Source organism: Photinus pyralis, unplaced genomic scaffold, assembly GCF_008802855.1.
Source record: "Photinus pyralis isolate 1611_PpyrPB1 unplaced genomic scaffold, Ppyr1.3 Ppyr1.4_LG2, whole genome shotgun sequence".
NCBI lineage: Eukaryota > Metazoa > Arthropoda > Insecta > Coleoptera > Lampyridae > Photinus > Photinus pyralis.
Window position 1 is genome coordinate 25,651,967 of NW_022170403.1, and position 14,403 is coordinate 25,666,369.

At 36.1% G+C, this 14,403-nt stretch overlaps 3 protein-coding genes across 9 annotated transcripts; 2 read left to right on the plus strand and 1 right to left on the minus strand.

Annotated features, from left to right (window-relative positions):
* Window positions 1-755: 755 nt before the first annotated feature.
* On the plus strand, window positions 756-4,737 carry LOC116164413. 6 transcript variants are annotated; one of them, XM_031478592.1, is made up of 5 exons: window positions 772-859; window positions 914-1,086; window positions 3,389-3,546; window positions 3,955-4,272; window positions 4,329-4,737. In XM_031478592.1, exons 2-5 carry the CDS (start codon window positions 957-959, stop codon window positions 4,437-4,439), a joined length of 717 nt encoding a protein of 238 aa, XP_031334452.1. In that variant the 5' UTR covers window positions 772-859; window positions 914-956; the 3' UTR covers window positions 4,440-4,737. The 6 variants fall into 6 exon arrangements, 3 of the variants coding, with proteins under 3 accessions (XP_031334450.1, XP_031334452.1, XP_031334453.1); XR_004143893.1 differs by lacking the exon at window positions 4,329-4,737 and adding an exon at window positions 1,231-1,431 and having other exon boundaries at window positions 756-1,086; window positions 3,639-4,093; XR_004143894.1 differs by lacking the exon at window positions 4,329-4,737 and adding exons at window positions 1,231-1,247; window positions 1,300-1,431 and having other exon boundaries at window positions 756-1,086; window positions 3,389-4,093.
* Window positions 4,738-5,197: 460 nt separating this feature from the next.
* On the minus strand, window positions 5,198-6,276 carry LOC116164414 (isatin hydrolase-like). 2 transcript variants are annotated; one of them, XM_031478594.1, is made up of 5 exons: window positions 6,082-6,276; window positions 5,917-6,031; window positions 5,656-5,866; window positions 5,422-5,595; window positions 5,198-5,371 (listed from the first exon to the last, which is right to left on the minus strand). In XM_031478594.1, exons 1-5 carry the CDS (start codon window positions 6,252-6,254, stop codon window positions 5,280-5,282), a joined length of 765 nt encoding a protein of 254 aa, XP_031334454.1. In that variant the 5' UTR covers window positions 6,255-6,276; the 3' UTR covers window positions 5,198-5,279. The 2 variants fall into 2 exon arrangements, with proteins under 2 accessions (XP_031334454.1, XP_031334455.1); XM_031478595.1 differs by having other exon boundaries at window positions 5,656-5,859; window positions 5,910-6,031.
* Window positions 6,277-8,345: 2,069 nt separating this feature from the next.
* Window positions 8,346-12,837, plus strand: LOC116163903 (uncharacterized protein K02A2.6-like). Its single transcript, XM_031478034.1, has 2 exons — window positions 8,346-8,425; window positions 8,609-12,837. Exon 2 carries the CDS (start codon window positions 8,623-8,625, stop codon window positions 12,835-12,837), a length of 4,215 nt encoding a protein of 1,404 aa, XP_031333894.1. The 5' UTR covers window positions 8,346-8,425; window positions 8,609-8,622.
* Window positions 12,838-14,403: the final 1,566 nt, after the last annotated feature.

Genomic DNA, 14,403 nt, shown 5'->3' on the forward strand with positions numbered 1-14,403 from the left:
ATTTATAAATTCAATGATAATACCTACTCGCCGACCTTTATAGGCAAGGATATGTATGTAGTATGTACCTAATTGCACAGCTCAATTAATTCGACCTCAGAACCCAACGAAAATTTGTAATGTCCAGGTAAGAGCTTGATATTTTGAGTTTCGTTAATTATCAAGGAGGTTTTGTTCTGCTTACTCGTAGATACCGTTAGGTAATTTTTTCGCCACTGAAGAATTGGATCTTGTTTTATTTTTTTTACCTAATTTTCAAGGTACTGTTTTGCGCGAACTATACCGAGAGTTCGTCGCAATTTAGTCGGCATAAACAACGAATTTTCGAACCAATTATATGTAACTACCCAGACACAAGCACTTAAACTTACAATAAAAGGAAAAGATCTGACAATTTCGTGTTGCGTCGCTTTCTGAAATTATAATATCAGAATGTATGTATCTAATTGCTGACGACTTCTTGAAAAACTGGCTACTTTACCCACAAAATGAGTGATGGAACAGTTATAATCAAAAGGCAACAGTATTGTAAATGGGAAGATATTGTTTCTTTATGGAACAATTATCGTTTACGAAATATAAATTTTTTATAAACAAATTGTAGCTTTCGGCAATTACGAGCATGTTTTCTACCTACTTTAGCGACCTTGTTGATTAAATTAAACTTAACTGGCAGTTCCTGAGTAGGCCAACACAAAAATAAAATGACGAAATGGAATGAAAATAACCGACACGCAGTTATCCAGTACTGACAATACGATTAACTGTTATTAGTAGTAATTTGGCCGTAGTGCATTATACATTGATTTTAGGATGTCATTATATAAGCGACTCACGCTACCTACATCAATTGAATCTTGTAAACGATGAAAGATGATAGTAAGTACTTTCGTACAGAAAGACTCTTTTTTAGAGTTGGTGGTATTGCTCTTGGGGGAAAGGAAGGATTTGTTTACATGATATATTCGAGAATTGTGGTAGTATCAGTTTTCATTGTATATCCTGTTATTTGTACTGTCGATTTATTGAGAAAATATTTTAACGAATCCGCTACTGACTGGTTCTGCACCCTCGTGTCCTTAATGGGTAAGTATTCAAAATACATATCATTCACTTTTCCACGTTTGAACAAATGTTGTAACGGGTAGTTACACATTTTAAAGTGATTAGTTTAAAATGTATCAAATATGATCAGTTCTACTATTCGAACTTACATTATGATTTTCGTAGGGATCAAATTTGGATTTGTAATGCTCTTTAACCCAGGAAATCTGATCTAATCAATCAATCTTATCATAGGAAGTCACCACTTAATCTGGTCACCGTAATAATTCACGATACCTCTTAGTCCGTATTAATTGAAAACGTCATCAAGCTCCAGAGATTTCTGCGAGGTGGAAAAATTACCCAAGGCAAAGGCAACGCTCTTTGGTAATTACAGCTCCTTTTTCCTTTTTTTTCACCATCGACGAAATTCGGTATAGATATTTTTAATGCGCGATAGGCGCTCTCCGAATAATTAGCGTGTACCGTAATAAATGCGAATCACATCAGACACGAGCTTTTTGCGGATCTCCCGTTCAATAACAAATCTGTATTACTTCCCGATTTGCTCTTTCTTCGTAACTTAACGCGCTGTTCTGTTAACCGATCAATTTCAAGTTTCAAGTGTTATTGATAACTTGAGCATAAAAACTGAACGCCATTATTCACTCGAACGCTACATCTAAACTGCAGCTCCTCGCCCGCTAATTATTTACTTTTTTAAGCCAACTATTCTCTTGCCATCACTAAAATCGCACCGACTAGGTGTCATAGGGCTCATTTGAAAGGGCTTGGTCCAAGGATTCCGTGCATACCTATATTTTTTGGTTTTGCGCATGCGCAGTGTAAAAAATTTGGTTTAACGCATGTGCAATGCTAACTTTTTTATTTATGAAGATATTTAAATGAAATTTTATATGTAAACACTACGAATATTAGTAAAATTAACGACATTTTCAAAATGTTGGTTTGTGCATGCTCAATGCCAACTTTCTTATTTATGAAAGCATTTAAATGAATTTTATACATAGGCATTTGAAATAAAGACAAATCTAACACCAGTTTTAACATTTGATTTTGCGCATGCGCAATGGCAACTTTCTTATTTATGAAAGCAGTTAAACGAAATATCATATGTAGGCACCTTGAAGAAATTAAAACTAATACCGGTTTCAAAATTACTGTTTACGCATGCTGTATGTTTTATTTATGATGGTATTCAATAAAATTTCTAATGTAGAAAATGCGCAATGCTATTTACGAAAGAATTTAAAAGCGTTTCATGAAGAGAATGGGACAGCATTAACTATTAGGAGGAAAATACGCTCTCGTCATTTATGTTTGCATAAAGAATTTTTAACTTGTTTCTTTTTGGTTCGCTATTTATGCTAAGCAAAACGGAACCAACGAAATTTCTGCGACCGACGTCCCCTATAAACCAATAGCAAACCCGCATTTACGTTATCTCGGTTCTGGAGAAGGGAGCCGGTGAAATTCCCGCGACACACTTCTATCACGACACAATCCCACACATTAAAATGGGCAGGTTTGTCGCGCCTCCTATTCATATAAAGCGGCACATACATATGCAATTTTACCCATACATATATAAAATCCAAAAAAATGTAAATCGAATCGAAATCGATTATTCGGAAAGAAAGTCAAACCCTCCAGTGCAAACTCGTATGGTTAGTCATTTTTGGTTTATTTTTAGTTCTATTTTGACAGGATTTTGTGCCTGTCTGGCGCCCACCATATACGGGTTTGCATTGGCTCAGGACTGTTTCCCTGGGAGAACCAACTTTTCCCTGGCTAGCCGGTCAATCCCGTTTCCGTCTCTTTGAACTACACTTGCTTTATCGCCAGTGATCGTTTCTAGTTCATTGAATGGCTAAGTTTCTGTTGGTTGACATTGCCTTTTTCCAAGTTCCCTCCAAAACATTAGAGTTGCGGTTTAAACTTCTTTTGCAATAAATAAAATTGTATATGACAAAAAAAAATTACTGGTAGATGAGGTAACGGGCGCGAAGTTAAAATTTTTCATTCTTATCCATTTAGAAGTTAGCATCGCATCTTACCTTATATGCAGCTGTAACTTCGGCTACGAATTTCAAACCCTTTTCGAACAAAAAAACGTCGAACCCTGGGGATGGTTAGGTATAACGTAATCTTTCAACACAAGCTTATGAAGTAGAATTTGGGATACCTACCTATACCTGCGAGTATATCTCGCCATGTCTTTATTTATTTTCATTTTATTTCACACTCACCATTCTGATGTGCAGTAGTGTGTGCACTGTATAAATGATTTGATAATTCAATGCATTTTCTTTCCGCATTGCAGATAGTACAATATTCATTATTGTATTTTTTATTCGAAGGAGTTTCGATAAAGCTTTAAGGACGTTTGAAAGGCCATCGTTTGATGCCAACGAATATCGCGGTGCATATGACGAAGAGAAGAAGATGTTGCGCGATTGGTTGGCTCTCTCAATAAAATTCGTAAGTAACAGTTAAGAAAATGACGCTTGATTTTAACCTCACCAATAAAAAATTGGGAGGTTATTGAAATCACTCCAAATTTCGATATTTAGATTTCACCGGATATGTACGTCGCATCAAGGTCCCAAAAAAATGCTTTTTAAAAAATGTGTGTGCTTACGGAATGATTCTTGGTAAACAAGATTTGTCTGAAATGTTGTATCAATGTTCCCTCTAATGGTCCTGAAAGCTGAGAAGATTTTGGTAAAGGATTGGAAAATTGGAAATGTCCTTTTGGCTATAATACTTACATTTATTAAATAAAGTATGAGCAACAAATTTTTGATTGGGAGTTTATAGTTCTTGATCAAGTCTCATTTCCTTAACTATGAGCAGAAACGATTCCATTGTACTTAAATAATCTTCCAGATTTACACTTTTACAATACCAGGTTTATTAGTTTGCGGTGGCCAAATCTTCCTCAGCCTTGCATGGAGAATTGTCAAATCCGACCCTAAGGATTGGTGGTTACCTTGGGGTTCGATGAGTCTAGTTAATGTGAAAGAAAGTCCAAACTTTGAACTTCTATGGTTCTACCAAAGTGCGGTCATTGCAATTTATTGCATCAATATAATACCAATGGTAATGGTTATTGTTGGAAGCTTAACTTTCCTGACGGTTCAACTGAAGATGCTTCAAAATTATTTGGGGAAAATTATCAATATGACCCAAAGCCGAACGGTGCAGGTATATCAATTGTTGTAGGTATATATGCTGCATTGTACAGTTCGATTAATTTTTAGTACGCTTCTAACAGCTGTGTACTATCGTGGAAATATTTAAACGAGTATTTGAATGATGTAGTTGAATATCACTCCATGGGGTTTTTCTGGCATTTTTTATTTATACCTTAAGTTTCTTGTGTGTGAACATATACAGAGCCTCCCTCGTAAATTGCCAGTGTGTGATTGATTTATTGATATCATTTTCAGTTAGCAGCAACTAATGTGGAAGTGCTCTTTATTGTAGTAGAATCGTTGATTGTTTATTTTCCCACCATAATCATCTGCTATTACGGTGAGGAACTGGCCCACAACAGTAAACAGGTAGGAGTCGTTGCGTACCAGATGGATTTCGTAGGCACCGATCTAAGATTTCAAAAGAGCTTAATCTTAATGATACAAAGACGCCAAGATACTTTGAAAATCAAAGCGGGACGAATGATCGGCGCTACAATGAACACTGCTGTTTGGGTAAACTTTTGACAAATTTTTCAATTAATGCACATCTCGTTCCAGATCATCCGGTCAGCTTTTTCCGCATACATGATGTTGCGAACTGTTAACACGTAAAATTACGATTATTACAACTGCACGTGCGCATTATCGTACTGAATTTTTGAAATAAGGACGTCAATCTAGAAAAATAGGGCATGATTGAACTACTGGTCTTAGAAGTTACAGCGCACTTTGGATTTTCAAAAACTAGATCACTTTTCCTTAGTTCCTTTAGTTACTCATTGACTGACTTTATAGTCTTTAGTAGTACAATACCTATGTATTATGGCCATTCTTCCCAAGCAAAACGCAATGAGACTATCGTCGTTTTTGTATCGTGTCCAATGAATGGAAAAATAGTGCGGAACGGTTTTTTGGCAGATTATAGGAATATCTGTAATAACGTATTGGTTTTATTTCCATGTACCTATCACACTTATATATCCTATCTGTTACGTTTAGTATAGGTACCACATTTTAATTTCCGTTTAAATAGGAAATAATCCTCACAGGTGCCCCTGTTCCTCCTGCTAAAAGCATTGGCATAACATAGAGCTGACAACCCTTCTCTGCAACACAAAGAAAATAATTTTGGAATCAGCTTATAGCTGTAACTTACCAGGATAATCTTTTGGAATTTTAACATTTTCCAAACCGTATATTTGATTTTCAGCTAAGATTTTATGAACCATATTCGTAGTGCTTCCGCCAGGATCTAAACCTGGCGTATCTAATCCCACGCCAACAACTTTCTTAGTATTAGCGATCCATTGAGCTGCCTCTGGCGACAACGCTGACGGTAAATAGTCGAAATTTACCTCAAGATCCAATATTACAAATCTGCCTTACCTACCAGGAAATTTATACGATGCGGAATTGTTCGCGCCCAAGTACTTTATTCGATCTTCATAGAATTGTCCCCAGTTAAAGTACGCTAAAATGACAGAATTCAATGGTATAGGACCATGGCGACGTTCCCACTCGATAATGTCCTCTGGTAAGAGACGAGAATTGTATCCAAGTTTCTCGGTTTTTTCCGATAAGTCAATTTTCACGCCTAAAACCTTTAATGTATAGTTTGGATTTGCGCTAGGTCGCCAAAAGCACATTTTACTATTAAACGCGATAATGGTATTTCATCGACCTTCCACCCATCCTTGGCGAAATGGTAAGGCGCATCTAGATGGGTTCCGCAATGTTCAGCTAATGCAAACTCCTTGGCACCGTACCTTATAATCGAACATAGGCAACAAATTGAAAGGTTGGGCGGATAACTCACCAATTACCATCTGGTTTATCGATAAAAGTTTCTTTAGTAACTTCGTATTTTTGTCCATCGCCCCACGATATTGTAACATTATTAAATGGCCACGTTAAATCTACCAAATGATTTGATATCTTTGAATTTACTTGAAACAAACACGTTAAAAGCAAACAAGTTGTCGTTTTCATATTTATCAATTGAATGGGTCGTATCTCGTATAATTAGAAGTAATTCCAGTTTATCGAATGTTTATGTAATTATTTCTGATAGTAATAGTTGATTTTTTAATTGGAGTTCCATGAATTTTATATCGTTCGCTTGTGCCGTGGTGTATCTATGTATGCATATGACGTTGGTTGGAAAAACTACCCAATGCATACCAGTTTGAAATTACTGAATAACACCAGTTTTGTGGGAAAATTTTAATGTAAAATGGTTTGAATGTATCAGCGTACTAGAAGAGTGCGTTACTTAACCTCTAGAAATCCGGTATACAACTCGTTACCGGTTTAAAGTAAATCCGATAAAGAATAGCGCGGTGTAAGAAACAACAAGAAGTTCAAAAAGAAAATAAAATTTTTCGAAAGTAAGGTATCAAAGATACTATTACTACACGAGACTATAATGATCCAAATACCAGCAATAAATGAATCATACTACTTGTAACTCGCAATAAACCTAATTAATTTGAAAGGGATCTTCTAGTTTGTTGGAAATTACTTTTTCTAGTCCAGTATGCAGCACAATCGTTTAATTGGATTCCATGACTCACTCCGAAAGGAGGCGCGAGAAACTTTTAACTTCACCTTGATCTCACACCTCATGATCATCATCAATTTTTGGACTTTATATGATGCGCAACCTTTGTACTTTGCACGGTGAGGAATAGACTTTGACCGGTAACCAGGCTTTGGACTTTGAACGACCGGCAAACTTTGGACTTCGAAATGTACCCGTTTTAGGTGGCCCCATAGAACATACATGCATCTTTATTAAAAATAAATAAAATGGCACAAGAGTAACGTAAATCCCTATGTCTGCTACTAAATAAATATCATTGTATATATGGTCCTGTTGGTTCCATAGACTGAGAAAAGAAACGTCATACTTGATCGATTCCCGCAACTATTTCGGATTACAAACTCAGTTCATTCCCAATATAATGTGTGCCACAATGGCCTAGTGGTTAGGTTACCCGGGTTACACCCGAACGGCTTGGGTCCAATTCTTTGGTACGAAAAAGTAATAAACTGACAGTTTATATACAAGGCTGAAACATAAATTTTAAGATGAACAAAAAATCTTTGTCCATAAAAATGTTTGGGGAGTACCTATTCGTATTGCAAAAATACTCATACTCGCAAACTCATTCTCTGGACTATCGTATAGGTACATACGAGGGTACTTACTATAAAAATATGAACGATTTATCATTATAATGCCTCTAAACTTTTTCAGCGGCTGTGTTACATCAAGTAAAAATGTATGTAGAAAAAATAGTGTCATCCAGTCTTTCTTTTGGGCCCACCTAAAATTATTCCTGCTTATAGATAGATTGTGATTGTGAAGTTAAATTTGGGAAATACTTGTAGAACCAACTTATCTTTTATTGATGTAGGACGTTTGACACTTTTTATACAAAATTATAATTAATGTATACAAAACAACCGAACAAAAATAGTATATTAAGATACAAGTGTATAATCAAGTCTTTAAAGCACGCGCAACGAGTTTAAGGGCACGACGCAAAGCGGAGTGCCTTTAACGTTGCAAGTGCTTTAAAGATCAATTATACACGTGTATCTTATAGTATTTTTTATTATACCTGCAGTATAATTTAAAAATAGGAAATACAATGATGTCATATTGACGTTATACTCGAATACATGTCTAATTAAGTGGGCTGGGTGTTCGTAATTTCACGATTGCCATGGAAAAGTCACTTGACGTTTGCTTATAAAAATCATCGTCTTTATGAATTAAACGATTTCCGTTGAAAAAGATAATACACCGTCCATTAAATCGCTTGTTGTAAAATCTAAACAAACGTTGGTAGGTGTAAAATCCAACTCCAGCAAAGCCTATTATAAAGAATATGAAAAGTTGTTTCCATGGATGAATAGGAAGTTACTTACGAATACAGTCTTAAATGCATCCATAATGCTAGCATATATGAAGGAAATGTCAAAGGTATTTACATCTTCTATATTTTGGTGCATTCATTCAAAACTTTAAAGCAATGCTGCGATTAAAAAGTGGAACAGATTTGGAAGTATTGTAAAGTATCTACGCCACTGTGTGCGCAGCTATTGCGCATGCTTGTAAAACAGTCAGGATGGTGTGTGGCTGGTGGTATAGAGTTGAGTATGATTTTATTCGATATATTATATTAATACATTTTGTGTAAATAAAGTATTGTGTTGTGTATCAATTTCTAATTCAATAATGAATACCGAGAAACCACTCGACTACGACACAATAAATTGGCGACGAGATAAACCTTTTAATACCATTTAATTCGATTTCAAACCTCAAATTTTAGAATCCTGGACAAAAATGGATGCTGCACAATTCCAACAGTTCATGCAGATGATGCAGAACATGATGCAACAATCGAAGACAATACCTTCAACTCCTGTTATCAATGTGGCCAATATTCCGCCTTTTGAAGTGTTCAATCCAAAACAAGAAGATTTCCGTCTTTATATAGAAAGGTTCGAAAATTACTTAAAAATGAAGGAACTGTATGCCGACAAGAAAAAAGCAGCACAAATGCTCGTTACATCAATTGGGAGTTCAAATTACAATACGTTAGCCGCTTTAGTCGCTCCACAAAAACCGACAGACATCGAATATGACAAATTAATCTCAATTTTGGGGAAACACCTGTCACCAGAACGCAATATGTTAGTTGCCCAACATTTGTTTCTATCCGAAGTGCAGTCTAATAAGCAATCGATTACCGAATATGTAGCTACACTTCAACAAAACTTAAGCGCATGTAAATTTCGATACAAATGTACGTGTGAAGTAGATGTTTCTATTGCCGATGTGTTTCTACGCGCTCAGTTTATTCGTGGACTTAAAGATAGCTGGATAACGGAGCAGATTCTTCAATCAGACCTTATAGATTTCAACCAAATTGTTCAAAAAGCTATTGCACTGGAGGCAGCACGTGCCGACAGCAAAACGATTACCAAAGCCGATGCAAGCACAAGTTCCATTCATTCAACACAAATCGACAAAGTTTCAACTCAAAGACATTCCAGGGGAAAATCAAATTCAATGCAGAACCGTTCAAGAAGTAAATCAAGTTTTCGAAATCGCAGTGCCAGTTCTAATCAAAATCAAGGGACAAATCGTGATAATTTCAATAGACAAACAAATATCGACTATCGTGAGCTGGGTATTGACAATCTATGTTTCCGATGTGGGCGTGATAATCATCGTGCAAATGAATGCTATGCAAATCGTGACAATTTAAAGTGTAAACATTGTAATAAATCCGGACATGTCGCAAAAGTTTGTGTGACTACACTCCTTCGAAATAAAAACAGTTTTAAGTCTGTAAATACAAACAGTATTAACCAGGTAACAAGTAGTTATGATTCTAATCAAGTTATTGACGTTTTCGATAATAAATGTGAGCCTGATCGTGATGCGCGAAAGTATTTTATTAGTGTTTCGGTAGAAGGACACAATTTAACTTTTGAGGTAGATTCGTGTGCGGGATTTACCTTAATACCAAAGTATTTATTCGATAAGCTAGGTATAAACTGTAAACTTGACCAAGCAAATGTTCTATTTCGTGCCTACACTCATCAAATTTTTCGCCCTTATGGGAAAATTACTGTAAACGTTCAATATCGTAATTCCAGATCAACTGAAGACATGTATGTTGTTCCAAATCACTTAGATCCACTTTTAGGCAGAGTTTGGATTCGCCATCTAAAAATCAACTTGGAAGAAGTAGATGCCGACAGTTTCCATAATAATTCGTGTCCTATTAACAAGATTACAAATGTTAATGATATTCGTACACAGTTTTCTAAAATTTTTGAACAAAGGATCGGGTTAATTCCAAATGTAACAATTTCATTAACACTTCGAGAAAATTCAAAACCAGTTTACGTTCCGGAAAGAAACTTACCGTATGCTCTTCAAGAAAAAGTCGAACACGAGTTAAATTTACTCGAAGAACAAGGCATAATTTCAAAATGTCCTAAAAGCGACTGGGGTTCACCTCTAGTTGTTGTTCCTAAACCGGATGGGAAAGTCAGACTGTGCGTTGACTATAAAATCGCTGTGAATGACTGTTTAGTCAATGTGAACTATCCAATAAAACGCATTGACACTGTTTTAAATAGTCTACGGAACTCAAAATTTTTCTGTAGATTAGATTTGTTCAAAGCCTACCTACACTTAAAGGTAGACGATGCAAGTAGTTCAATCCAGACAATTTCGACACACCGGGGAACATTCAAAATGAATCGTTTAAGTTTTGGCATAAAAACGGCTCCGGCAGAGTTCAACAGGATAATCGACCAAATATTGCAAGGCCTTCCGAAAACCATATCATATTTCGATGATATCCTAGTGCACGGATCAACATATGAAGAATGCGCCGAAAATTTGTTTCAATGTCTCCAAAGACTTCAAGAGAATGATTTACACCTGAATGAGAACAAATGCTCGTTTTTCAAGGACGAAGTTGACTATTTGGGGTATGTAGTTCGATTTAACCAAATTTCAAAAGATCCAAAAAAAATTGATGCCATTAAGAACATGCCAAGGCCCAAAAATGTAGCCGACGTTAGAACATTTCTAGGCATGATTACGTACTACTCCAGACTACTCCCAGATTTATCCACTATGACAGCACCGCTTCGAAAGCTCCTAACAAAGAATGCGAATTTCTATTGGTCCTCACAATGTGAATCTGCCTTTATAAAACTAAAAGGTGAAATTACCAGTGACCGCGTTGTCGTTCCATTCGAGCCAACATGTCCAGTAATTCTATCAACAGACGCTAGCCCCTATGGTATCGCTGCAGTACTATCACATGTAGAAAACGATGATTTGGAAAAGCCAATTGCATTTGCGTCGCGTTCATTGACACAAGCGGAACAAAACTATTCGCAACTAGATCGAGAAGCGCTTGCCATAATATTCGGGGTAAGCCATTTTCAACAATATTTAATCGGAAGAAATTTCACTCTAATTACGGATAACCAACCGTTAGCTCGTATTTTTCATCCAAAAGCGAAAACTTCAAAAACAACATCAGCAAGGCTTATTCGATATGCCTCATATTTATCCAGTTTTGATTTTAATATTCAAGTTAAACGGGGCGTTGAAAACCAAAACGCAGATTGCCTTTCAAGGGCACCCATTAAATCAAAAAATTCAATGTCATTCGACGCATTGCAAAACGAAGAAATGCACGAGGTATATGAAATGACAATTTTTGATATTTCAACTGACACCATAAATTCTGACCGTATTAGAGAAGAAACCTGCAAAGATCGAGAACTACAAGAGATCATCGAAGAATTAAGTTCGACTTCTAAAGACTCTTCATTCACAATCGACCATGGAATACTATTTCGAGATCAACGTGTTGTAATTCCCAAATCAATGCAAAATGAAATACTTCAAGAACTACATGTGACACATTTAGGTGTTACAAAAATGAAACAACTGAGTAGAAGATATTGTTTCTGGAAAGGAATCGATAAAGACATTGAAAGTTTCGTCAAAGCCTGCCCCGAGTGCATCAAAATCAAACATAGTCCATCGAAAGTACCGCTACACCATTGGGAGATGCCTAACGAAAATTGGGATAGAATACATATAGACTATGCGGGTCCCATAGGCAATCAACACTTCTTGGTAGTAGTAGATGCGAAATCCAAATGGGCAGAAGTACGTGTTTTAAATGACAGTCCTAATAGTTTAAATTCAATTGAGCTATTAAATGGTATATTCTCAACACATGGATATCCCAAACAAATCGTCTCTGATAATGCAACCATTTTTACCAGCAAGCAGTTCAGCCATTATTGTCGTGATCACGGGATAAGACAAAAATTTATAGCTCCAGGGCACCCCGCAACAAACGGGTTAGCAGAACGAAATGTGCAAACGCTAAAAAGACGTCTTGAATCAATGAGAAATGAAAAATCATCTATTTCTGTAAAACTACAAACCATTTTGCTGCGTTATAGGGCAACCCCACTTATAGATGGGAAATCACCAGCAGAAAACTATCTTCATAGAAGGGTTCGAATTCGATTGGATGCGATTCGACCATATTTCGAGGGTTCCTCCAGTTCAGCGACTCCACCTGTGCGTTCACTTCAGGAGAAGGAGAGAGTGATTGCAAAATGCTTCGCAAATAACAAAATCATATGGAAACCGGGTACAGTGCTCAAGAAATTCGGGAAATTGCACTATTTAGTCGAATTAGACGATGGGTATAAATTTAAACGTCATATTGATCAGCTACAAAAAAGTGGACTGAAATCTGTTAAATTTCAAGATCCACCAGAGCCCCGTTGTCAGAAACAAGACGAAGAAGATACATCAAAGGGCCTTCACTTCCCACAAGATGAACATTCACACTACCAAACGATGCTGGATGCTACAAGGCAAGACGTTCCAGTGTTGGATACACCAGTTCCAGATGTACAAGTTTCGGTTCCAGAACTACGGCGATCAAAGAGAGACATTAGACCACCAGCAAAATTAACTGATTATGTTCTTCAATAAAGTAGGGGAGACTATTGTAAAGTATCTACGCCACTGTGTGCGCAGCTATTGCGCATGCTTGTAAAACAGTCAGGATGGTGTGTGGCTGGTGGTATAGAGTTGAGTATGATTTTATTCGATATATTATATCTTAGTGTAAAGAATAGAATAGTGAGACAACCTCCATGTACGTTTTGGAAACCGCATATTTAAGAGTTATAGATGTCGCGTGCGTGTCAATATTACCATCCACTAAAGATTGTCGATTGTCGGTAAAAAAATACAGATGCTTTTACTCGAAATGATTACGCTACTCAACGCTAGTACTGTACAGAAATCTGCAATATGAATGATACAATTAAATTACCGCTCTTTTATAGCAAGGTACACAGCACAATGAAGCTATTGTTCATGAGCGCGGGTATGCGATGATGTCTTGCTGTATAAGATTACAATAAATTCTGTATACACACTATTGATTATTTTTGTTGGAAGACTTTTAATCTCCTTCCGTGTTGATAGTCGCTTTCAATATTTATTATGATTTATAGTTTACTTAATACATATACATTTTAGAGCAAAACTTATGCATATCGACCCGAAACTCGAATCAGAATTCCAAAATTTGCTTCAAAACTGTGTTGAAATATTATTCGTATAAAAATGGTACGAAAACTCAAAAATTTCATAATCATTGTGTTTTAATGTCAGATAATAAACCTTATAAAAAAACCTTAAAGCTCTATACGGAACAACTCATACCTTACGTTCTGAATTCCATAATCTCGAATTACGTTTGTGTCCATCCTTTTTACCGCGCCTTAATTCAGAAACAAAGGCGAATTTTGAATTCCGTTTTCGGAAACAGTTAACTAAGGGCTACAGTTCGTCGACATTAAACAGACAAATGGTTAGCTCATGTCAAAGCAAGCGCGTACGCTCAGGCATAGTGTTAAGAATAACACTATTCGTATAATAAATACTGGCACTGCCAAATTTGCCATGACACCACTGACTCAACAATATAGCAACTATTAACTATTGGACAGCTTTGAAAATGGCCTGCTGTATTTTGGTCGAAACATGTGCTCGAGGTAATTGTTCATATTTTCAACAATTATACTTGATGAAGGTTACATCGTTTTGTTTATTTTTGTGAACCTGTACCTTTTTCAGAGATGAACACAATCGATTTTTCATATAGGAATACGTATATTGACAGTACTAAAGTGCTGAATTATGTATTGGAAAATTTGAATCGATTTACTTTATCCGAGACTTCATCTGAAAATCTTAATACTGGAAATTTGCAAATACTGGTATAAACAATTTATCTTATTTTGAATCACAATGTAATTATTTTTGAGAGACCTATGATGACTAAATGAGATATTATTACGTACCTGCCTACGATTCAATGTAAGGATGTCGCATTAACCCTTTAGGCCAAATAAAGTATTTCCCAATTCTAGAATTTCAGAACTGAGCATCTTGTCAAATATGATATTGGCATTCTATGCTTAAAATTGTAAATTTTCTAAAATATGTGCAGACTATAAGAATATGAGTCGAGTGTGAACTTTACTC